General features: G+C 40.0%; 1 protein-coding gene across 1 annotated transcript; it reads right to left on the minus strand.

Moving 5' to 3' along the window:
- Positions 1-10496: 10496 nt before the first annotated feature.
- On the minus strand, positions 10497-13198 carry Gm732 (predicted gene 732). Its single transcript, NM_001033252.2, has 2 exons — positions 13069-13198; positions 10497-12027 (listed from the first exon to the last, which is right to left on the minus strand). Exons 1-2 carry the CDS (start codon positions 13106-13108, stop codon positions 10517-10519), a joined length of 1551 nt encoding a protein of 516 aa, NP_001028424.1. The 5' UTR covers positions 13109-13198; the 3' UTR covers positions 10497-10516.
- Between the last annotated feature and the right edge of the window lie 13341 nt (positions 13199-26539).

Raw genomic sequence — 26539 nt, forward strand, 5'->3', positions numbered from 1 at the left:
AAAGAGCGAGATGATTTGGGGGTATGATCCCACCCAGCTAAGCTTATTGTTTACGTGTTTGCCATTGAACAAGGAATAGTTATATCATGTTAGGTATTGTTATTACTTGGCTATTGTTTTCATATGGACTTTTAATCTGGAATGATCTACAATCCAAAATGGAGGACACAGATTTTTGATCTGAATCTTGAGAAAATAGTGGCCACGAAAAATTTAGGCTCAGGAATGGTGGTACACACCTTTAAGCTAGCATTTAGGAGAAAGATAGCCAAGCAGATCTCTGAGTTCAAGAACCGTCTACAGACCACATTCCGTTACAGTCAAGCTTAGGCAGTGAAGAAGTTGGAAAACAGATAAGTAGTGATAATAAAATAGAACAAGGGCAAGGTGGCAAATTCCATCCTCAGCAAGTAGCAGAACCTGACAGTTTCAGAGGGTGACTCTGGTTTTAGAGAATAGAAGGGGTTACTGAGACAACTGATGCTGGTTAGCTGGACCTAAGAAATTAGTTGTGATTAAGAAGAGACCAGCATCACTGAGGTAAAATCTTCTGGGAAGTATTTTGTGGGAAGTATTTTCTGACAGCACAAAGAAACTGGGTTCCAGAGTCAGCCAAAGTTGTAGCTCATGCTTTTAGCCAGATTTGGTAATGTGTAAGAGTCACCCAGGTGGTTCTGGTTTTGAAGGCCTTATGAGACTATTGGTGAAGCTTAGTTGCCATGAAAACACCCCCCCCCCACACACACACACTGCGTATTAGAGATGCCAGTACCATACATAGGATGACATCAAAGAACAGCAGTGGAGTAGAGTTGACCAAAGCTACAGAGGACAGAGTTGGAGAGGTGGCACAAGTCCTTTGGGGGGATCCCAGATCATGTGTAGATCCCAGATATTGGGATAAAAATCTGTGAAGTAGAAGTTGCCTTGGAGACCCCAAGATGTTAAAGATGCCAGTGCTGTGGGATACCTGCCAAGCAAAGCTGCTAGCAGTCAGTGGAAGTAGCCAAAGAGAAAGAATTGTGCTGTAGTCAACAAAGAAGAAAGGAATTGGAGATCTGAAGAGTGCTTTGATATCAGACATGGAGGTGTAGAGTTCTGAGTTCACCCACCTGGTTTCTTGGTCCAGTATTTTCTCACTATGACATTTTGTGATGGTAATCCTGTAATGGTATCCTGTGAGTGGGAGGTATGTGATCTGCTTTTTGATTTTGATTTTATAGGGGATTAGAGTTAAGTGATTGGATGAAGCTCAGAAAAGACTTTGAACTTTGGACTTTGAAATATTGTTGAGACTGTGATAGCTTATGGAGTATTTGAAATTGGAATATATGTATTTTTCATTATGTTATTCCTAGATATGGCCCCCATAGAATCATGTTTGATCAAGCCTATGGGGCATGGAATGGAATGTAGTGGTTTGAATATGCTTGTCCCAGGGAGTGGTACGATTAGGAGCTGTGGTCTTGTTGGAGAAGGTGTGGCCCTCTTAGAGGAAGTATGTCACTGTGAGAGTGGGCAAAGAGAGCTTCCTGCTACCTACTTGACAATGCCAGTCTTCTGAGTACTTTCATATCAAAATGTACAACTCTCAGTTCCTTCATGGATGCTTCCATGCTTCCTGCCGTGATGATAATGGGCTGAATTTCTAAAAATGTAAGCCAGCCCCAGTTAACTCTTTGCCTTTGTGAGAGTGGCCTTGTTCATGCTGTCTCCTCACAGCAATAAAATCCTAGGACAAACCACGTGTGAGGAGCAGGTGTGGCAGCAGTCCCAAGATGGTGCCCGGGACTGCTGCTAAGTCTTATGACTTGCACCTGACTTCCTCATACACCTGAAAATAAACCACGACCATCGTGAGAACTGCGCAGGTACACCATGATGCTGGTGGTGTAAACAAGTCCATATTTTGGAGACTTGCCCCTGCCACCATGATTGGCTGAAGCCTCAGTGCCTGGTGAGGTGACCTGCTGTGAGTGAATGGGGGCTGAGAGTATAAAAGAGTGAGAGGCCTGGAGTTCGGGGGAGAGAGAGATGAAGAGGGAGAGAGATGAAGACTGAAGCTTGCTGAATAAACTGCTGTTAAAAGAACTGGTGGTTGTGTCATTCTTGCTGGTCTAGAGTGGATGAGACAAATGGTGGCCCATACTGGACACCGACTCCCCCACCAACGAGTTCAGAACTTTCAGCAGTAAGTGTTTGCTGGCAGGGTAAGTTCACAGTAAGTGAAACTTACGACCCCAGGAGTTTTGGGAAGGACCTCGGATAAAATCGAGGTGAATATAAAGTTGCCAAGAAGCAGGCACAAAGTAAAAGTGAATTGGGAAGGACTTCAGATAAAACAGAGGCAAATATAAAGTTGCCAGGAAGCAGGCACAAAGTAAAAGTGAAATCATGGGAGTATCCTCATCGCATCCAATTTCTTCACCTCTTCAGCAGCTCCTTAAGTCTAAAGGTTTAAAATTTCAAAGAAAAACCATAGAACAGTTTCTTGATGCGTGTGATACTGTTGTGCCTTGGTTTGCTGTCTCAGGCAACCTCACAGTCACTTGCTGGGAGAAGCTAGGTAGGGACTTAGATGTTGTCTGGGAGCAGGGGATCTTGAAAGGAGGCATGAAGGCAGTGTGGAGGATAGCAAGGAGCTGTTTGGACGATGAACGCTGTTGCAGGGCGCTAGAAGCTAGCCAGCAAGTTCTGGAGCACTTAAAAGAAGAGAGGTCGTTACAATCTGAGAAGGAAGAGACATTGTCAAGCAGCTCAGAAAGTGAAACAGAAGAGGAATTAGAGCGATTAGCAAAGAGAGTGGAAAAAACTAAATTGTACCCTGACTTGACTAAGCAAAAAGGGGAGAAGTCGAAGGAAGAGGGAAGTACGAATGAGAAAGGAGACACAGTGTTATCAGGTGGACAGAAAGGACAAAACAAAAGAGCCGAGGTGGAGGAGGAAGGCGAATTGAATTAGCTTCCGTGCCCCCTCCCTATGCCTCCTCAGCAGCCGCCTATGGGCGGACCTTCTGTCCAGAGGTTTGGAGAGAGGTTAGATTCTCCTTGCTGGGATGTCCTATTTTCACCTACCAAGCAGGGCAGAGATATCATGAGCTTCTAGATTTCAAAGTAATCAGGAATTTGGCTGATTCCGTGCCTCCTATACTGTGGCTAAAGTAGAGGCCTTGAATAGACACTGCATGACGCCATCCGATTGGGCAGTCTTGGTGAAGGCATGCCTTTCACCTGGGCAGTATTTAGATTGGAAAGCCTTTCTTATTGAATTTGCAAATGAACAGGCAGTGGCTAACTCTGTTGCAGGAAATCCAGCATGGGATAGGGATATGCTGCTTGGTCAAGGTCGCTCTGCACAACAACAGACAGGATATCCAGTGCAGGTGTTTCAGCAGGTGGATCAGATTGCCATAAGGGTGTGGAAGTCATTGCTCAACAGAGGGGAAGTTAGTGGAAACTTGACTAAGATTGTGCAAGGTCCCACTGAGCCATTTTCAGACTTTGTAGCCAGGATGATTGAGGCAGCAGGAAGAGTCTTTGGTGACCCTGATGCTGCTATGCCCTTGATAAGGCAGTTGGTTTATGAACAATGTACCTGAGAGTGTAAGGCTGCCATTATGCCTTTTAAAAGCAAGGGTATTGAGGCATGAATGAAGGTTTGCCGAGAGCTTGGTGGACCATTGACCAACGCTGGTCTTGCTACAGCTGTCATGCAGTTGCAAAAGAGGAAGAGGGATGTGCCTTCCGGAGCTTGCTTTAGGTGTGGCAAGCATGGACACTTGAAGAGGAATTTCCCTGAAAAAGGAAGGGGCTCCGGGGGAAGCAGGACTCCCCCCCCCCCGGTTGTGTAGGAAAGGGAATCACTGGGCTAGTGAATGCAGATCAGTCAAAGACATCCATTTCCAGCCTCTTACTCCTGGATATGGAGGTCCATGGTCAAAAAACGGGCAGCGGGGCCCTCGCTTCCAGGGCCCAAAAATTTATGGGGCAGTGGACAACTCCCAGGGGGAGGAGGAGACCTGGCCAACACTGAGACATTCCTGCAACCGTGGAGAGCCACTGAAGGTTCAGCAGGATTGGACCTCCATTCCACCACCAGACTCATATTGACTCCCTAGATGGGCACACAGGTGATTGAGAAAAATTTTAAAGGACACTGTAGGACTGTTATTTGGCCGCTCCCCATCTGCTTTACACGGGCTCATCGTCCATCCAGGAGTTATTGACCCTGATTATCAAGGGGTAATTAAGGTTATGGTCTCATCACCACGAGTTATTGTGTCCATCTCCCCTGGGGATCGAGTAGCTCAAATTGTCCTTTTACCTAGCCTTCATGGGCTCGTCCCCTCAGCTGGTAAACAAAGAGGAAAAGGAGGGTTTGGTGCCTTGGGCGTAGACCTGACATGTCTCTTTCTCCAGATGGACCAGCGTCCAGTTCTGGAGTTGAAGGTGGATGGCAAGGACATCTTAGGGCTCCTAGATACTGGAGCTAATTGCAGCATCATAGCACAGAAGGATTGGCCTCAGGGATGGCCAGTGCAAAGTTCTAATCAGATGCTGCAAGGCCTAGGGTATGCAAAAGCTTCAGATATGAGTGCACGGAGTCTGAAATGAAAAGACACTGAGGGCCATTCAGGAGAAATTCAGCCTTATGTGCTGGAGCTCCCCATTTTTTATGGGGAAGAGATCTATTAAAAGATTTAGGCTTGAGACTTACCAATGAATCTTCACCTACTTCTTGACATCTGACTAAGGATATGGGGTGGCACCCTTCCTATGGGTTAGGGAAATATTTGCAAGGAAAAAAGTCTCCCATAATACAAAAGAAGAAAATGAATACTGAAGGCCTGGGTTTTTCCTAGGGGCCACTGAGCAGGGTATTCCCATAACCTGGAATAAGAGGGACACAGTGTGGGTACTTCAGTGGCCCTTGTGCAAGGAAAAATTACAGGCAGCCAAAAGATTGATTGAGGAGCAACTTCAATTAGGCCATATTCATTCCTCTATTTCACCATGGAACACACCTATTTTTGTAATAAAGAAAAAGTCAGGCAAATGGAGATTGTTGCATGATCTTCAAGCCATCAATGCACAGATGCAGGTTATGGGATCCTTACAAAGAGGCTTGCCATTGTTGTCTGCTTTGCCCCAGGATTGGCCCCTTATAGTGATAGATATTAAAGATTGTTTCTTTTCTATTCCACTTTGTGCCCAGTATAGTGAGCGTTTTGCCTTTACTCTTCCATAATGTAACCATGAGGAGCCTGATAGAAGATATGAGTGGATTGTGTTGCCCCAAGGCATGGCTAATAGTCCCACCATGTGCCCTATAATCCTCAAGGGCAGGGGATTATTGAAAGAACCCATAGAACCATCAAAGAGATGTTACAAAAACAAAAAGGGGGAATAGGCCACAGCCACACCCCTAAGATGAGACTTTCTTTAGTTCTTTATACTTTAAATTTTTAAAATTTGAATAAAGATGGCCCTGCAGAAGTGGATAGACATGTTCAAAAAGTGCCTGGCCTACAAGGATATGCCAGGTGAAAAGATGTGCTTACAGGCATATGGAAAGGACCGGATCCGGTGTTGACGTGGGCGAGGGGGTCTGTTTGTGTGTTTCCACAGGACCAGACAGAATCCCTTTGGGTGCTGGAGAGGTTGGTGAGATGCTGCAAGAATGAGGCTCCTGATCCAATTGCCCCTGTGGATTATCCCATGAGCACAAACAATTGAGCTGAGATGGGGAATCCTTTCAGTGTTCCCAAAGCCAATGCCAGTTCGACATGATGCTCAAGTTTTTCCATGCTTTTTTGCTAGATCCCTGAATACCCCATAAAGAGATAGCCCCTATAGAAGGCAATGTTAGTATTAAGTTAAAGGGTATTTTTTAATAGTTAATCAGATTAAGGAAAGTAGTGATTGTGTCCAGCTTTATAATCAGTCTGCAACTTGATTTGATAAGCCTGGTTTAAATCATGCCTTTCTGGCTATCTATCCCTTGCTTCAGGGCTGATGGGCAGGAATGGGAGCCCTGGGATATTTGCTTGTAATAGTGTGTGTGTGGTGTGTTTGGTGCATGTGTCGGCTGCAGCGCGTACAGGCCCACACTTCCGCCATGGTGGCACAAGCCTTTGCCACAGTGGAGGCTGGACAATCTCCTCAGATTTGGCTTGCTGCCCTAAAGAAATAATGCTGTGTTATGCCATGGATTGCGAGGCTAAGCACTGCAAAGAGGATAGCTTGCTGTTGGCATCCTGTGGAAGGCACGTCTGATTGCATGAAGGTTCAGTGTCCTAGTTCCCTTCCTCCAGGAAAAACAACATGGGAGCTGGCCAAGACCTCTCTGGGTAATGAGCCTAAGGGATGGTTTTGTGTAGGGCCCCTATGCTTGCACACTGGGGATCAGACCTCTACCTTCACCCATGAGGCTTGATTGCAGCAATCAAGATTGGACCATAGATTAATCAGCGTCCTGGCCTTCTGGTGCACCTGCCACATGCAGACAGGACAATCTCCTCAAGTATGGCTTGGCATGCTAGAGAAGTAGTCAATGATGGATAAGACTCCCTGGGCGTGTCACCAACCTAAGACAGGGATCAAACCAATGCTGTTTGTCTCCCAAGGACAGGTAAGGGACATTGCTGCAGGGGGCAATCTAAGACAGACATTCTCTCTGCCAAAAAAGAAAAAAGGGGGAGATGTGAAGAGCGGGTGTGGCAGCAGTCCCAAGATGGCGCCCGGGACTGCTGCTAAGTCTTATGACTTGCACCTGACTTCCTCATACACCTGAAAATAAGCCACGACCATCGTGAGAACTGCGCAGGTGCACCATGATGCTGGTGGTGTAAACAAGTCCATATTTGGTGGAGACGTGCCCCTGCCGCCCTTATTGGCTGAAGCCGCATGCCTGGTGAGGTGACCTGGCCTGCTGTGAGTGGATGGGGGCTGAGAGTATATAAGAGTGAGAGGCCCGGGGTTCGGGGGAGAGAGAGAGATGAAGGGAGAGAGAGATGAAGAGGGAGAGAGATGAAGAGGGAGAGAGATAAAGACTGAAGCTTGCTGAATAAACTGCTGTTAGAAGAACTGGTGGTCTTGTAGTTCTTGCTGGTCAAGAGCAGATGCAACAACCATGAGCATGTGGGCAGTGGTCAGGAAATACAGCAAATAAAAAGGAACATTATAGCTGGAAAATATGTTAGAATACCTCCAAGCCTGCCTAATCTAGGCTATGACTTGTAAATAAAATAACTGGATTATGTGTCTTTTATATGGGTTATTTTTCACCTCAGTTTTTCAAAGTAATGAAAAGTTATCAACACATGGACTGTGTAATTAAAGAAAAAAAAAACTATAGCAACTAGATTCAGGCATTTTCTCAGATTGCCAATTCCTTTCAGAAAGGAATGTTTTATTTACACACTGTACAAGAAAAGGAACTATAACCTGCTGAAATCAGGGGACTATGGAGTGGTAAGTAGATCAAGTAACACTTTTAGCTTTGATCATGTGATCACATGTAGAAATAAAAAATGAAATTATGAGCATTTTTCTCTTTAGTTGATACCAATGTATTTTTTCTTCTTTCCTATTTCTACTTATTTAGCAAGGTGTACTGGCTTTAGGCCATAGTATATAGATATTGTTATTCATACTTTCTAACATATGGATGTTGAAGATAATGGTGATTGAGGCTGAAAGACTCCATCATCTTGGAAGGGAAATGATGGAATATTTCAGGTATGTACATGATAACTATATCATGCTAGGCAGAGGTTAACCTTACTTTCTTTGGAGTTTAAATGTGACTTTAAAAGATGAAATTCTGAGTTGGAAGGCTCAATCAATAGAAGCACATGCCTTATAAGTGCAAGGACCTTAGTTCAGTCCCCATAATGTATAAAAAAAAATAGGCTTTCTGGCTAGGTCGGCTAATTGAAAAGTCCCATCTCAGCAAGAGATATTGAAAAAATATAAGTGTGGAAAGCCCCTGAGAAATGACTTTCAAGGTTGTCCTACATCTTCAACAAGCACGAGTACTCAGTCCACACATGTACACCACTGTGCATACATGTTGTGATGGTTAATCTTGACAATCTGATAGGATGTAGAATCATCTGTGATCAACTCTGGGCATATTTGTGAGGCTATGCCAGATTAGATTGTGGTGAGAATACCCATCCTTCTACCCTAATCGTGAGTATCACCATTTTGTATGCTAAGATTCAGGACTGATTATAAAAGAATGAACAATATTAATCATTATCTTATTCCTGACTGCAGACATGTGACTTCATACTGCATGCTCTTATGCCATGACTCTACTGCAGCAGTTGACTTTATCTTCAAACTATGAGCAAAATTATTCTTTCCTTCATTAAGTCAGCAGTAGTATAAGCAACTAACTGATCTAGAAAATGAATACTTAGAAGTGTTTTTGTTGTTGTGATAAACCTTGTCATATGGTTCTTAGGCCCTTGGAACAGGTATGCAGGAGGAATACTCAAAAGTTTGTAACTTTGAATTACAAAAGCCCCTGGACACCGTATGAAACAGTTGATTCTGGTTATATTCTGGTGAAGAAATTGGCTCTATTGTCTTCATATGTTGATAGTCTGATTTAAATTTAATGGAACACTATGATAGTGCAAACTTCAAGCAAAGATAGTATTTAGAATGTGGTATAGTTATTATGGCTTATCTCTGTTTATGTAGGACTACAGAAAAAAAGAACAACAATGGGTTGGGTAGAAATGTATAAAAATGTGAAATTTATTAAGGGCAGGTGCCTGAGAAAGTTTAAAATTGTAGCCAAGGTGTATGCAAGAAAGGGCTGTAACAGACAAACCTACACTCATGGTCATCCCAGAAAACATACAGGTGAGCAGGTTGTGTTTAGAAATATATATGTATATACACATATACCACACAATAGCATTTTAAAAAGAGGCTGTGGATTTGAAAATGACAAAAGGAGGTCCTTGAGGAAGGAAAGGAGAGAAATACTTCAAAAAAATTTTTTAAAGGCTCCACCTCGTAAAAATGACAATCAATTCATTTGAAAGAAGACTGTTCAAACCAGGAATGCTTCAGAAAGACGTCTGGAAAGCAACTACCTATGAAAAAAATGACTCCACAGAATCATCACATAGAATTTAATGCCATTCTAATTCAACATATCCAGGCTCCATCATGAACAGCATTTCCTATATGTTACTGTTTTTTTTTTTTTCATGTATCTAAGAACTGGAAAAAGGGATGGGCTGTTGTGAAACATTGTCATGTGAATAGGATATAGCCATTTGTGGGGGTGGAATGAGAATGGCATATATAGGCTCATACATTTGAATGTTTGGTTTCCAGTTGGACTTTTTTGAAGGATTAGGAGATCCAGGCTTGATGAAGGAGGTATGTCACTAAGGATGGTATTTGAAGTTTGAAAACCCTGAGCCAGGCCCAGTCTATTTCTGCCAGGCCCTGTGGATCAGATGTAAGCTTTCAGCTGCTGCTCTAACACCATGCCTATCTGACTGATGCCATGCTCTCTACCGTGATGATTATGGACTCACACTCTGAAACTAAAAGCATGTTCCCAATTAACTGCTGCTTCTATAAATTGCCCTGGCCATAGTGTCTCTTCATAGCAATAGAATAGTAACTAAGATACCAATGCAGTCATGAACACATAGCAGCTATGCATAACCACAGAAAGCTGCTATGTAGATGAAATTCTCCAAGTAGTTTGATTTGACTTAGTAATTAAAAATATACAAATATACATGAAGGAGTCACTGTCCTAAACATAGCACAAAACCTGGATCTTAACTCCCAATACTGCTCAAGGGTGTCATAATTACTAAATATCTCAGCTCTTACAATAAATTTTTGTTATACTTTGGTTTGTTGGGCTTGCATATATTTTCAATGGTATAGTTGTATATCTTCAGATGTTATTACTTTATGATTATGGCCTGTAACATTTTTACCCTGTTTTCCTTAAAAGGGAACTATCTATATGTCTTTTATATTCCCTTCTAAATGTTGGCTATATTATCACATTACTTTGGGATGGCAAGTTGGCTCACTGATCAAGGTGTCTGCTGTGAAGAAAGTAATTTCTTCCCTGGGACTCATGTTGTGGAAGGAAAGAACCAACTTGAGCATATTGTCATCTGCTATCTAATCACATGTGGCTTGTGCCCCAACACCATTCCAAATAAATAAAAATTATATTGAACTTTTATGTGTCACAGAATAGTTTGTTTCACAGTAATTGCTTTCATGTTGCAAATAAATATTTTAACATCAGACAACATACAGAAATATTTTCTAGATTCTTGATCATGTTTTACACTGTGTTGATAGGATTTGCTCTACAATGTTTTATTTTAACATTAACAGTGTGTTTTTGTGTGTGTACTTTGGGGTAGGTAATTATAGAGGAAATATTAAAACATGAAAAATGACTTAAATGTAAAAAGACAACAAATTAATTTTACTCTTCATGGCTTCTTTGTTTATTCAATCCATTCAGTTTCGCTATCCGATTTTTCTGAATGATACCCCATCGCTTTACGACGAACCCGGATCATTTCTGCTCCATTTTCAAGATCCTCATTTTCAGGTCTTGGTTGAGTTTTGTGAAGTTTAATGCCTTTTCTGATTTCTTCCATCAATTCATTTCTTGGTTTGGTCATTATTGGCAGGCTTGAAGGGGTTTGCATGATACTGGCATATGCTGACTCTATTGTATACTGCCTTATTTTTAGAGCTCTCTGGCCTGAAATAGATGATTTCATAGAAGACAACGATGACTGTAGAGTGGAAACTTCACTCAAGGTGAAACTTGATAGTTTTGCTTGTGGTGGATGTAATTGTCTTTTTGAAAGTGTCATGGGTAACTTTGACTGTGCCTCAATAAGTTTTATTAAGTGACTCACTGAATGCTCTGGTAATGGATTTAAAGTTATTTGTGGTTTGGGACTCTGTGAGGCAGGTACTGAAGAAAAACAACAAGGTACCCTGTAAGATCTTGGTGATTGGGTAGTAGAAATCCTTGATGTATTTGCAACTGGATTTGGTGATAGTGATCCATGTTCAGAGTTTGATTTTGATGGAGATCTTGGTGACTTTGGAAAAGAAGACTTTATGGATTGTGTGTTCAAAACTAAAGAAGAGTCAATAAGATCCACAATTGAATCCCATGACTGATTTTTTAGTGGAATTACTGAAGGATGTACAAGTAGAGCGATCTCCTGATTCAGACCCTGTGGATTTAGACCACCTTGTTTTTGTAGTTCATAATATTCAAGTGATTCTGATGTGGCAGTAAACTCAACTTCAGGTAGCATTATTAGATCTATGTTAGGATTACTCTTTGAGGAAGCAGGTGGTAATGTTGTAGTTCTTTCCAAAACAAGTAAGGAAGATGTTCCTCTTGATCTTCTTGAGCTTACAACTCCATGAGCAGATGGTCGTTTAGAACTGATAAGTTGGATGAGCCAATCAGATGGTAATGGTGGTGCTTCTGGTGCCAGTGGGTTGACAAATACATTGGATTTGTAATGAGCCAGAGTTGGTCCTTGCCTAAGCACCACACCCCCCTTACCAATCCCATAAAGGACACGAGGCTGTGACTTGCTCACATGCCCAATACAGTGGTAGAAATGGTCCTGCACATCAGGTAAGTCGTTTGCTGCATATCTTCCTTGACACTTGTTTCTATTTGATTGGAAAATATAGGAGGAAGAGCCACCATCATATTGATCTAAGTATGAATGAGATTCCTCATTACCAGAGGCTGGAATGTGATCCACAGGGATATGTTCTTTCAAGAGTTGACACTGTAGCACATTTTTGAAATCACCAGCATGGTTGATATTTTGGTTCTGTATGTGTTTCTTCTCACTTGTTTGCCCTTTATTCATAGATACGTTATTGTTAAAACATTTTGAATAATATAAGCATGAGTGGAAGGAATCACAATAACAATTTGAATCTTCCAAGTAATTTTTGAGATATCCGGACACTGTAAGAAGTGGTATTGGTAAATTAGCATGGTTTTTTTCAAAGATTTTAATGGGTAATGATGTGCATGAGTATACTTGCTGTGTTTTAGTAGTTATCTTCGAAAAAGTCTTTCTTGATTTCCAAATTTGTATAGATAACATGCCATTTGGAATTTTGTGAACAACTTTAGTTAACTGAATTATATTTTCTCGTTAAATCTTAAGTTTAAAAGATAGGTCATGGATCTCTTTATCAAGTTTTCCAAGCACATATTGAGTAAACCTATCTAGATCGTTTACTTGTCTCACTATTTCCCTTAATGATGACAAAATTATATATATGAACTCATCATTAATTTCAGTAATTATCCCTGATTCAAGGAGATATTTTTTCAAAATTTCTTCATTAAATGACATGTTAGATTTGCATTAGTAACCTGCTGAAAGCTACTTCCTTGTCCCTGTTTTAAGCATCCACCACTATTATTAGTCTCTTTCAGGCTGTTAACCAAAATCTTACGCTTTGCCAACATCTGACAATCCCAAAGCCTTTCAAGATGATACCAGCTTCTTGCCTTCAGATAGTCAGCAGTTACAGGACAAGCAAACTGTTACATCAGATTTCATTCTTTGAACAGGCAATTAGACAACAATGTATTATTACATCATTGTTATGTTCCCTTGGACATGTATCTTCTTCTTTCCTACATCTTCCCTCTGGTCTCATTCTCAATATGCCCTCTTCAAGCTGCCTGCCTTCTACTCTCCTCTCTCACCTCTTCCTTGATTTCTTCCTCCAACTACTTCTCTTGTCCTTCTGACCTCTTAACACTGCCTATTCCTCCTTCTTCTTTTCTGCTTTCCTCTGACCTCTGCCACTAGTCCTCTGTCCTCAACTCCCTCTATTCTTCTCCTAACCTTTCTGACTCCACTCTGCTTTCCTCCATTTCCATAATCCCTAGCACCCCTTCCTTCTTCTGCCCTATAACCTCAAGAGCCATTACTGCACTTCTTTCTTCCTCCTCCTCCTCCTCCCTCAGCCCTGTTCATGTCCTCTATACCTTGTGCTCTCCTTTGTTCTTCACTCTTATCATTCTCCATCTTCTCCTCCTCCTCTGCCACTGCCCTTTTCCCCTCCTACCTGTGATCAGTTCCCCCATTAGCTTTCTTCCTTTCTGTCCTGTGTTCTTTCTACCTCCAGGGGTTCTCCTGCTGTCTATGCCCTACTGCCTCCGCCCTCCCTATTTATGACATCACATTCTATTCCCTACATTCCTCTCTCTACCCTCATCCATCCCCTCCTCCCTGGGAATTCCTCTTCCATCTGGGCTCTGCTTTTTTCCCTCTGCCCTTAGTGCACTTCACTTCTTTCTTTGTGTCCACCTTTCTTCACCCCATTTCCTACCACTCTGGCCTCTTCTGACTTCCTCCTTCTACTCACCTCTTCCTCCAATATTTTTCCTTCTACCAGCCCCTTTACTTGCTCCTGATTTTCCCCCTTTGCCTTCCTCTGCCTGCTTGCAGTCTTCCAGTTCACTCCTCCCTCTGCTCTCTTGTTTTACATTCTTTCCTTTCCTCCCTGTAATTTCACTTCCCTTTTAGCCAGTTCTTTCTTCCCTATTTCCACAAGTCACCTGTGCCTTTTTCTCTATGCTTGCTTCTCATCTCTGCTCTTTCTTCTTTCTTCTCTTTGCTCTACTCTATTCTATCTCTGATGTTTTCCTTTATCTGTCTTTTTTCTACCCTATAATGCCTTCTCTCTGCACTTCCTAAAATTTCCTCCTCCTTCTGCCCTCCCCCCTCAGCTCTTATACTCTGCTGACCTCTCCACTCAGTCCCTAGATTGCCTCTTACTCCTACTTTTTCAATTCTGCTTCTCTCTCTTCCCTCTTCTCTCTGCCCACTGTACCCCTCTTTCCTCCTCCCTCTGATATTTCCTCTTTAGCTTCTTCCTTCTCCCTGACTTCCTTTGCCCCTACTGTCCCTACCCTCAGTCCTCCTCTGTACTCTCCTCCTTCTCCTGACTCCACTCTCTTGACTAGGCTGCCCCTTTTGTTCTCTCTCCTGCTCGACTTCCCTATTCCCTCAGCCCTCCTTTACTTCTTCTCTCCTGATGTCCTTCCTTTTACGTCTCCCCTATTTTCTTGTCCTCCTCATCCCTCTGCCCTCTTCTCTTTTTTCTCTCATTGCAGCCATCCTCTCTCTTCTGATCTACTAGCACTGCTCTCCTCTCTGCTCTTGCCCTCCTCTCTTCCTTCTGTTCTTGTTCTACTGTCTTCTTTCTGCCCTCTATTTTTCCCTCCTCTATCTGCTCTATTTTTTCCTCCACCTTCTCTTTTCTTTTCTCTGACCTCCATGACTTCCACTCTCCCCACTTACCTCTTCTTTCTGCGCTCTTCCCTCCACCATCTGCCATCTTGGCCTTGTTCTAGCTATCTTTCATTTGCTCTTTTCTGTGTTTTCTGCCCTTCTCCCTCTGCTTGTTCTCCAATTCAGCCTTCTTCCCTCTGCCCTTAGGGCCACCTCCCTCTAGTCCTCCCACTCTGATGCACTTCTCCTCTTCCCCCTTCATCACTCTTCTTCCTCTCTTCCTCCCTCTATTCTACATCCTTCCCTTGCTTTCCTCCTTATTTCTCACTTACTCCTCCACCTGGACCTACTGTTGAGAACAGTAGGTTGAATCAAACTATACTTGTGACAGAATGAAACTGAGATCACCTGTCCACACACTGCTAAAGTACAAGGTTTTTTTTTTTTTTTTTTTTTTTTTTTTTTTTTTATCTGTTCTAGATCTTAGGCAGACTTTATTGCCTCTTGTATTTCAAGATGTTCTGTCACATAGTTTTCCCCTTGGTTTCACATGACTCTAAATGGTACAGGATGCTATATTCCAGAGAGAGCTGGCCAAGATAACAAATCTTCTCAATGTCCTTGAAGAGCAAACAAGATAAATGGGAGTGAAAATACACAAAGAGCCCCAAATTGTTATATGTTAACCCTGAAAGTGCAGTTTAGGATAAAATGGGCATGTGATCATCTAAACTGCCAGATAGTAAATGTTTACTTGTTTTCCAGTAAGATCATGGGGCTAAGTGAGACTTCAGTGGTATGGACTGCACAGGAAACTCAATCTTTTGTCCAAAGACAGCTTGTCCACGCTCTGTACTCTTGTCCTACACTTGCTGCTTTTGCAATTGTCAGTGAGAGTTTTACATAGAACACCACCCATATGTCCCTTTCAGAGGCAGAATATCCCTAAAATGTCATACTTTCCCAAATAAGATCAATGTTAATACCACCATCATCATGAACAATCATGGGATTTCTTTTTTCTCTGCACTATACGTCAGGTTTGGGAGTGTTGTCATTGATCTTGGTTTCATTATTCTCCTAACTTTCTTTGTTTTTCCAATGAGGTTTAAGCCTTTAGGTGTCACATGGGACCTCTCACTACAAGTGGACTGTACTTTCCTTTTGTGAAGTCTAAGGTATATGAACTCATAGGAATAGAGCTCCTACTTGGACTCTGATTTATATAATTTTCCTCCAAGGTCAGTGACTAGCACAAAGGATTCAAATCACAAATCCCTTTCCAAGTCTAGTTTCTTCTTTAAGTGAGCAAGCTCTATCTAGACCTCAGCTCGGTTTTTATGCATGTCTCCCTTCACAGAGCAGCCCGTGGTAGTATACGACATAGCTCTCCGCAGTCCCACCATACACAGACTGATTTAAGAGAGCACAGGTTGTTTTATTGTCCATTAAGCATTTTTGAAGCATCTCCATGTTTACAAGGAAGGCAACATTCATCTGTGAGATGTGCCACTCCATACTATATGGAAGAGAGCAGTCACCTGAGGTTACCTCCATGGATCCTACCTTTGACTCATTTTTGCTTCTATTCTTATTTATGAGTTCGATAGTACCAGAGTCATTACCAGCTGCTTTGGTTAGCTTGATATGTAATTTTTGAGAGATATAAAATTAATATATGTCCCTAAACTGAAATGGCCGCAACATTTTGCCAGAATAACGTATACACATTCATCTTGATGAATTCTACTAGTTTGTTAGTGGCTATTGCCACTAGAGTACTATAGACGGTTACATTTTTTTTCAAAGTTGTCAAACACCGTATTCCAAGCATTTTTAAATTGTACTTCAAACCCTTTTCATTTTAAAGTCTTTTGTAATTCTTTCAAGTTTCTATTTTACATGATTCTAAGACTTTAACAAAATTATTTCACTCCTGAGTTCAGAGCACCACCTAGTATTAAAGTAGCAGATACAACTTCAGGCTGAGAGAGCACAAGGCACCAAGAAAACCTGACCCTGGGAAAGTTTCTTATTTATGTGCACTCTGTTCCTTCCCTTATCAGGGATTCTGCTTGTCTCAGCAAACAGTGGCCTTCCATGGGAAGAAGGGCTTATTTAGTTGAAATTTTGTATCTAGGAACAGCTAAATGGTCGTTTGCTGTATAAAGAAGGCACTGTGACTAAGATCAGAAAGTATAATACCATTATAATATGAAAATGTTCATTTTATGAAAGTATATAGCAATAAAAATAAGGTTTATTTTTAAAACAGGATAGTGTCCTCGAAGCTGGTTAGAAGGTAAAGGCTATCCCAGGAGGAAATGATAATAACGACTGGATGCAGATGGTAATAGTAAAGGTAGTAAGAAGAAAATTTATCGAAAATACATTTTGCAGAGGGACAGTAAGTGAGTACAAGGATACAAAAGCACAAGATAAGCCCTAGGCATATTCATAAGTTCTGGAGAATTTTTGGAGCTAGAAATATACATTACATAATTATTTGCATGCAGCTGGCATTTAATGGCATGATACTGGGTGAGAAAATTGAGCAAGCCAGTGAAGCTAATAAAAGTAATATATTTCAGATTGGAAGAGAAAGCATGAAATAAACACTTAAAATAAGTGAAAATATGCTGCAACACTATGAAAACAAAAATAAGATCATTAATAAAAATGACACGACTGCCCAAATATAAGCCGAACAAAGATAGCACTAATGAAACTAGATGGAGAAGAGCCCAATAACCTTAACCCTACACAAAAACTACAGGCTACTAAGTAAAGCTGGGAGCAGGAGAGTTGGTCCTTCCCAGGGAAGAGAGCATCAATTAATCATTAGGCACAGTTCAGTGCCTAATGATCAGCCCTGAAAACATACCTGCAAGAAGTATTGAATGGACTGATCAGGCTATATTCAGTCATATGTATATATATAAACATGCATGCATGCTTGTATAACAATTAATGAAAAACAGACTGTAGGTTTGAAGGAGAGCAGTGAGGGGTACTTGGAAGAGTATGGAGGGAGGGAAGGAAAAGGAGAAATGTAATTATATTATAAACTGAAAAATAAAAGTACATGGTCAAATTTTGACAAGGCGATATTTTATATCAATAGATTTTCTCAATATAAACTCAGGAACATGTTATATGCAGCAAATCATCTTAAAATATTTATGTTTAGCACTGTCAGCTTTGGTCAGAGAAACTTCTTTTATCCAGTGGGCAGTGGTTACTGCAGAGACTCAAACCTGGCCAGAGGGTTTAGAGTAAATGACTTTTAAATACTTAGCCCTAAATCTACTGTTACCTCCTTCAAGGACCAGTAAACATTGTAAAAGAAGAATATAACATAGGGTAAAGGATTGTGGAATTCTGTCTTCCAGGAACGGCAACTCATGGACATATAGCAACTTTGATTATCTGGGCAAGACCTGCATACAATTAGGACCATTGACATTCTATAATGGAGGAAGGGCCAGTTTATGAAGTTTCCACCAGTAACTGGGGAATTATTAACAATTCATGGCAATTGGGAGAGAAAGAATAGTTTTCATTAGCAGTGTATCCATTGATAAGTTGTTTAGGTTCCTGTAAATAACTCCCCCTTACACACCATATTCCTGTAACCAACCCTGACTGAACTATTTGTAAAAACAAATAGATCCAACAGTATGAAAGTAGGAGACTAGTTGAGAAGCTCAAAGAGATCAACAATATATAGCCATGTATAAAATGATAATGAAATAAATTTACACATACATAGTATATTTACTTAACATGATTGTACAGTGAAACAATTGTAGTAAAATGCTGTAGAAACAATATTGAAAAGATTAAATAGCAGATATGGTTTCTTTATTATGTAGCTAAGAAAATATAAAAACATGTAAACAAGAAATGGCGAAGTGTTTGAGGCCTCAGAGATAAAAGAGAACATATGAATTATCTTTTTTTTTTCCAGGTGGGTTACACTACAATAGATGAAATGAAAACAAGTCCACAGATACTTACTGTAATTTCACATGGTAAGATTGTCAATAAGTGGGTGGCAATGAAACTGGACTGATGACCAGTGGCAGAGAAAATGAGGAACTCAAGGAAAGGCTTTATTTTGTCTTGTGGTTTTGCAAGATGCAGTTGTAGAAGGTAGAGGTGACAAAAAAAGTTGACATGTGACTTGAGAGTAGAAGTAAAGAAAAAAAAAAACAGAACAGAAAAGTGAATCAGTTTTATGGACAAGTAGCTGTCCAGGAAAACATCTCTGAAAAGGTAATTTTTTTCTAATTAGTTTTAACAGATAAAACATAAACATAGTTATTAAGAATCACATGGTGCTTGAGTACACATGAAATTATGTAATGTTCAAATCATGGCCAATGTGTCTATATCATTAATTTGTAGTAAAACACATTTAAGAAGAATCCTAGGGAAAAAATTGGAGGGAGAAGTAAAGTGATTTGATCAAACTGCATTATATGAATATATTAAGTGCTAAATATGTGGAGATTTTACACACACACACACACACACACACACACACACACACAAACTTGGTAAATAAACTATGGATGACATACTTCATTTAAAGAAACATGAATTTTGAAGATACATAGATCTGAGAGTCCTCTTGGTCTTGAAAACTTTATATGCTCCAGTACAGGGGAATGCCAGGGCCAAGAAATGGGTGGGTGGGTAGGGGAGCAGAGTGGGGGGAGGGTATAGGAAACTTTCTGGATAGCATTTGAAATGTAAATAAAGAAAATATCTAATAAGAAAGAGAATAATGCATGTATAATAAAATAGTACATAAAATGAAATAGGGGATTGGAGAGGTAGTTCAGTATTTAATAACCCCCTCTTCTCCTTCAGAAACCCAGCTTTGATTCCCAGTACTCACAAGGCATCTTAGAATCATATACAACTTCAGCTGCTGGAGATCATACATCCTCTTCTAGACTCTACAAAGCACTAGGCATATACATGGCATGCATACATACAGGCAGGCAAAACATTCATGAACATAAAATAAAATTTTATAAATCCTTCAAATCAAATTAAAAGAAAACATAGAATAGACACAAACATTATGAAAATAAATTATTCAAATATGTAAGTTGAATAAATTTGATAAAATAGATTGCTGTGATTTGGTTATAAATTTTTCCCCACAGGTTTATGTTTGTATAGTTCTTGGTCTGCACGTGGTTGGCACTGTTTAGGAAGGTTGTGAAAATTTTATAGGAAAGGGTAGAGATATAGGAAGTGGGTGACTATAGGGACAGGCTCTGGGGATAATTGCCTAATCTTCCTCTTACATTAGCTCTCTCTCTTTCCTGGACAGTATGTTATGCAACTTCTACATGCACCTCTAATCTTACACTGACTCTTTTGCTATCCTTGCCTTCCTGTAATGGACTAATTCCTGTGAAACCTTGAGACAAAATGAACCCTCTCTTGCTTAATTTGCTTTCCTGTCAAATATTTGCCATAGCAGTGAGGAAAATAACTAATATATGGATCTTTAGCAACCTTCCTTATCTATTATTAACATATTGATATTCATTGAGACCTTAATGAAAATCTGAATACATAAGAAAATGTGAAATAAAAGCTACACATATTTATATAACATTTTATTAGCTTTAGTGTGTATGTAGTTAGGTTGTTAATTTATTTGTAAAGGTTTATGAGAATCATAAAGTATATACTTTCCAGAATATATACTTTAGTGTTAAAAACAGAATGTGTAGAGCTATTATAATACTTTGATCTCTGAAACTGATTTGCATGATATTATGATAGGGGTTGTATCATGAATTTCTTACTTTTTAAGGTGTGTTTAACTATGATGAAGAGCACTTTTGTGTCATTATGAAATCTAGGAAAAGCTTTTATCTTTTCATAATTCCAGTTTGTTTAGTTGCAAACTAATCATGTTTATTCATATGCCTTTTGTTATAACTAACGGATGCCATACAGCAAAGGTATTGAAGAATGATGTCATAAAAATAAGTTCTTAATGGTGTGGCTAATTTGTAGAAAGTTGAGCAAGCTCCTGGATGAAAGATAACTCCCACAGGGAAAATCTGCCTAACTGCAAAGAATGTATCCTGTGGGAAAGATGTAGTCCTTATTACAGCATTCTGAAGGCTTTGTCGTAAAAAACAGCCTCAAGAGGTCCATGTGGAGACTTCATTGGGATCTTCTGCTGTCCTAAACCTTCTCAGGCTTGTCATCAAACAACCTTTCATTGATGACATGCTCACAAAGCAACTGTGATTCTACTTTTGTGCTGGGAGGTATTTCCTGTACTTACTTTGCATATATTGCTACTACTATGAAAATTGTTAAAAATGAAAAAAAACATTCTTACTTAATGTTAGATATTATCATAACTTTTGTTAATATTGTGACAGTTTTAGATGTCTCTTGAAGTTAGGATGAAGTAGTGATGTATTTCTACGAAGTCCAAATAAAATTCTTATAATTATCAAGTTTATAATATGTGTATATTTGTCATATTTGTATGGTTGATCTGTGCTTTGTTTAACATTTTATTTTTTTAAAAGAAAAATAAAATATTTATCTTTCATACTAATAAGAAAATGCCAAGTGTAATACCATAACAAATTATTAAAGTATATATTTAATAATTCATATACAATTAATTTAAAAACTTAGTAAGGACTCAGTTGAAAATTTCTAGATAATTAATGACATTATTACTGAAACTTTAAAGGTTTTATAAGCCCCAAACTTGTTATTCTTTTAAAAAAAATTTTTATTAGATATCTTATTTACATTTCAAATGTTATCCCCTTTCCTAGTTTCCCCTCCAAAATTCAACTATCCCTTCCCCCCTCCCCCTGCACCCCAACCCACCCACTCCCATTCCTGTTCCTAGCATTCCCCTATACTGGGGCATAGAGCCTTCAGAGGACCAAGGGTCTCTCCTCCCATTAATGACCAACTTGAGCCACAAGTTCCACCATGTATTTTCTTTGATTGGTGGTATAGTTCTAAGGAGCTCTGTGGGTGCGGGTTAGTCCATATTGATGTTCCTCCTATGGGGCTTCAGATCCCTTCAGCTCCCTGGGTACTTTTTCTGGCTCCTTCATTGGGGACCTTGTGCTCCATCCAATGTATGACTGTGAGCATCCACTTCTACATTTGCCAGGCACTGGCAGAGCCTCACAGGAGACAACTATATCAGGCTCCTCTCAGCAGGCTCTTGTTGGCATCTGCCTACTGTCTGAGTTTGCTGGTTGTTTATGGGATGGATCCCCAAGAGGGACAGAGTTCCTTCAGGCTCTGTTCCAAACGTTGTCTCTGTAACTCCTTCCTTGTTTTGTATTTTGTTCCCCATTCTAAGAAGGAACAAAGTAGCCACACTATGGTCTACCATCTTCTTGAGTTTCAAGTGTTTTGCAAATTGTATCTTGATATTCTAAGTTTCTTGGCTAATATCCACTTATCAGTGAGTGCATATCATGTGTGTAATTTTGTGATTGGGTTACCTCACTCAGGATGATATCCTTCAGATCCATCCATTTACATAAAAAATCATAAATTTATTGTTTTTAATAGCTGAGTAGTACTCCATTGTGGAAATTACTACAATTTCTGTATCCATTCTTCTATTGAGGGACATCTGGGTTCTTTCCAGCTTCTGGCTATTATAAATACAGCTGCTATGAACACAGTGGAGCATGTGTTCTTATTACAAGTAGGAAAATCTTCTGGGTATACACCTAGGAGAGGTATTGCTGGATCTTCCAGTAGTACTATGTCCAGTTCTCTGAGGAACTGCCAAACTCATTTGCAGAGTGGTTGTACAAGCTTGCAATCCGACCAGCAATGAAGGAGTGTTCCTCTTTCTCCACATCCTTGCCAGCATCTGCTGTTGCCTGGATTTTTGATCTGAGCCATTCTAACTGGTGTAAGGTGGAATCTCAGGATTGTTTTGATTTGCATTTCCCTGATGATTAAGGATGTTGAACATTTTTCAGGTGCTTCTCAGCCATTCGGTATTCCTCAGTTGAGAATTCTTTGTTTAGCTCTATAACCCATTGTTAAATAGGGCTATTTGATTTTCTGGAGTCCAGCTTCTTGAGTTTTTTGTATATATTGGATATTAGTCCCCTATCTGATTTAGGATTGGTAAAGATCCTTTCCCAATCTGTTGGTGGCCTTTTTGTCTTATTGACGGTGTCTTTTGCCTTAAGACACTTTGCAATTTTATGAGGTCCCATTTGTCAATTCTCAATCCTTCAGCACAAGCCATTGCTGTTCTATTCAGGAATTTTACCCATGAGCCAATATCTTTGAGGCTTTTCCCCACATTCTCCTCTATATGTTTCAATGTCTCTGGTTTTATGTGGAGTTCCTTGATCCACTTAAACTTGACCTTTGTACAAGGAGATAAGAATGGATCAATTCGCCCTTCCGCTCCACTCGAGCCCAGGGCTTCCTGGCCAGCAGAGTTGCCTGACACCCGCAAGGGCCCACACAGGATTCCCCACGGGATCCTAAGACCTCTAGTGAGTGGAACACAACTTCTGCCAGGAGTCCGGTTCCAACACCAGATATCTAGGTACCTTCCCTGCAAGAAGAGAGCTTTCCTGCAGAGAATACTTTACCCACTGAAACCAAGGAGAGTGCTACCCTCCCAGGTCTGCTTATAGAGGCTAACAAAGTCACCTGAAGTACAAGCTCTTAACAGAGACAAATATAACAGCTAGCTTCAGAGATTACCAGATGGCGAAAGGCAAACGTAAGAATCCTACTAACAGAAATCAAGACCACTCACCATCATCAGAACGCAGCACTCCCACCCCACCTAGTCCTGGGCACCCCAACACAACCGAAAATCTAGACCCAGACTTAAAAACATTTTTCATGATGATGATAGAGGACATCAAGAAGGACTTTCATAAGTCACTTAAAGAATTACAGGAGAGCACTGCTAAAGAGTTACAGGCCCTTAAAGAAAAGCAGGAAAACACAGCCAAACAGGTAGAAGTCCTTAAAGAAAAACAGGAAAACACATCCAAACAAGTAATGGAAATGAACAAAACCATACTAGAACTAAAAAGGGAAGTAGACACAGTAAAGAAAACCCAAAGTGAGGCAACACTGGAGATAGAAACCCTAGGAAAGAGATCTGGAACCATAGATGCGAGCATCAGCAACAGAATACAAGAAATGGAAGAGAGAATCTCAGGTGTAGAAGATTCCATAGAGAACATCGACACAACAGTCAAAGAAAATACAAAATGCAAAAGGATCCTAACTCAAAACATCCAGGAAATCCAGGACACAATGAGAAGACCAAACCTACGGATAATAGGAATTGATGAGAATGAAGATTTTCAATTTAAAGGGCCAGCTAATATCTTCAACAAAATAATTGAAGAAAACTTCCCAAATATAAAGAAAGAGATGCCCATGATCATACAAGAAGCCTACAGAACTCCAAATAGACTGGACCAGAAAAGAAATTCCTCCCGACACATAATAATCAGAACAATAAATGCACTAAATAAAGATAGAATATTAAAAGCAGTAAGGGAGAAAGGTCAAGTAACATATAAAGGAAGGCCTATTAGAATTACACCAGACTTTTCACCAGAGACTATGAAAGCCAGAAGAGCCTGGACAGATGTTATACAGACACTAAGAGAACACAAATGCCAGCCCAGGCTACTATACCCGGCCAAACTCTCAATTACCATAGATGGAGAAACCAAAGTATTCCACGACAAAACCAAATTCACACAATATCTTTCTATGAATCCAGCCCTTCAAAGGATAATAACAGAAAAGAAGCAATACAAGGACGGAAATCACGCCCTAGAACAAACAAGAAAGTAATCCCTCAACAAACCAAAAAGAAGACAGCCACAAGAACAGAATGCCAACTCTAACAACAAAAATAAAAGGAAGCAACAATTACTTTTCCTTAATATCTCTTAATATTAATGGACTCAATTCCCCAATAAAAAGACATAGACTAACAGACTGGCTACACAAACAGGACCCAACATTCTGCTGCTTACAGGAAACCCATCTCAGGGAAAAAGGCAGACACTACCTCAGAGTGAAAGGCTGGAAAACAATTTTCCAAGCAAATGGTCTGAAGAAAGAAGCTGGAGTAGCCATTCTAATATCGGATAAAATCGACTTCTAACCCAAAGTTATCAAAAAGGACAAGGAGGGACACTTCATACTCATCAAAGGTAAAATCCTCCAAGAGGAACTCTCAATTCTGAATATCTACGCTCCAAATGCAAGGGCAGCCACATTCATTAAAGACATTTTAGTAAAGCTCAAAGTACACATTGCACCTCACACAATAATAGTGGGAGACTTCAACACACCACTTTCATCAAGGGACAGATCGTGGAAACAGAAACTAAACAGGGACACAGTGAAACTAACAGAAGTTATGAAACAAATGGACCTAACAGAACATTTTATCCTAAAACAAAAGGATATACCTTCTTCTCAGCACCTCACGGGACCTTCTCCAAAATTGACCATATAATTGGTCACAAAACAGGCCTCAACAGATACAAAAATATTGAAATTGTCCCATGTATCCTATCAGACCACTATGGCCTAAGACTGATCTTCAATAACAACATAAATAATGGAAAGCCAACATTCACGTGGAAACTGGACAACACTCTTCTCAATGATACCTTGGTCAAGGAAGGAATAAAGAAAGAAATTAAAGACTTTTTAGAGTTTAATGAAAATGAAGCCACAACGTACCCAATCCTTTTGGACACAATGAAAGCATTTCTAAGAGGGAAACTCATAGCTCTGAGTGCCTCCAAGAAGAAACGGGAGAGAGCACATACTAGCAGCTTGACAACACATCTAAAAGCTCTAGAAAAAAAGGAAGCAAATTCACCCAAGAGGAGTAGACGGCAGGAAATAATCAAACTCAGGGGTGAAATCAACCAAGTGGAAACAAGAAGAACTATTCAAAGAATTAACCAAACGAGGAGTTGGTTCTTTGAGAAAATCAACAAGATAGATAAACCCTTAGCTAGACTTACTAAAGGGCACAGGGACAAAATGCTAATTAACAAAATCAGAAATGAAAAGGGAGACATAACAACAGATCCTGAAGAAATCCAAAACACCATCAGATCCTTCTACAAAAGGTTATACTCAACAAAACTGGAAAACCTGGACGAAATGGACAAATTTCTGGACAGATACCAGGTACCAAAGTTGAGTCAGGATCAAGTTGACCATCTAAACAGTCCCATATCACCTAAAGAAATAGAAGCAGTTATTAATAGTCTCCCAGCCAAAAAAAAGCCCAGGACCAGATGGGTTTAGTGCAGAGTTCTATCAGACCTTCAAAGAAGATCTAATTCCAATTCTGCACAAACTATTTCACAAAATAGAAGTAGAAGGTACTCTACCCAACTCATTTTATGAAGCCACTATTACTCTGATACCTAAACCACAGAAAGATTCAACAAAGATAGAGAACTTCAGACCAATTTCTCTTATGAATATCGATGAAAAAATCCTCAATAAAATTCTTGCTAACCGAATCCAAGAACATATTAAAGCAATCATCCATCCTGACCAAGTAGGTTTTATTCCAGGAATGCAGGGATGGTTTAATATACGAAAATCCATCAATGTAATCCATTATATAAACAAACTCAAAGACAAAAACCACATGATCATCTGGTTAGATGCAGAAAAAGCATTTGACAAGATTCAACACCCATTCATGATAAAAGTTTTGGAAAGATCAGGAATTCAAGGCCCATACCTAAACATGATAAAAGCAATCTACAGCAAACCAGTAGCCAACATCAAAGTAAATGGAGAGAAGCTGGAAGCAATGCCACTAAAATCAGGGACTAGACAAGGCTGTCCACTTTCTCCCTACCTTTTCAACATAGTACTTGAAGTATTAGCCAGAGCAATTCGACAACAAAAGGAGATCAAGGGGATACAAATTGGAAAAGAGGAAGTCAAAATATCACTTTTTGCAGATGATATGATAGTATATATAAGTGACCCTAAAAATTCTACCAGAGAACTCCTAAACCTGATAAGCAGCTTCGGTGAAGTAGATGGATATAAAATAAACTCAAACAAGTCAATGGCCTTTCTCTATACAAAGAATAAACAGGCTGAGAAAGAAATTAGGGAAACAACACCCTTCTCAATAGTCAC

The sequence above is a fragment of the Mus musculus genome, chromosome X (assembly GCF_000001635.26).
Source record: "Mus musculus strain C57BL/6J chromosome X, GRCm38.p6 C57BL/6J".
Lineage (NCBI taxonomy): Eukaryota > Metazoa > Chordata > Mammalia > Rodentia > Muridae > Mus > Mus musculus.

What these genes read in the sequence shown, in the direction of transcription:
- Gm732 (NM_001033252.2), bottom strand. Translation starts at nt 13,108, where the DNA reads ATGGAGAATGATAAGAGTGAAGAACAAAGGAGAGCACAAG. An exon ending in AGAACAAAGGAGAGCACAAG is followed by an intron (nt 12,028 to 13,068) that starts GTATAGAGGACA and finishes CACTTCTTACAG; the next exon opens with TGTCCGGATATCTCAAAAAT.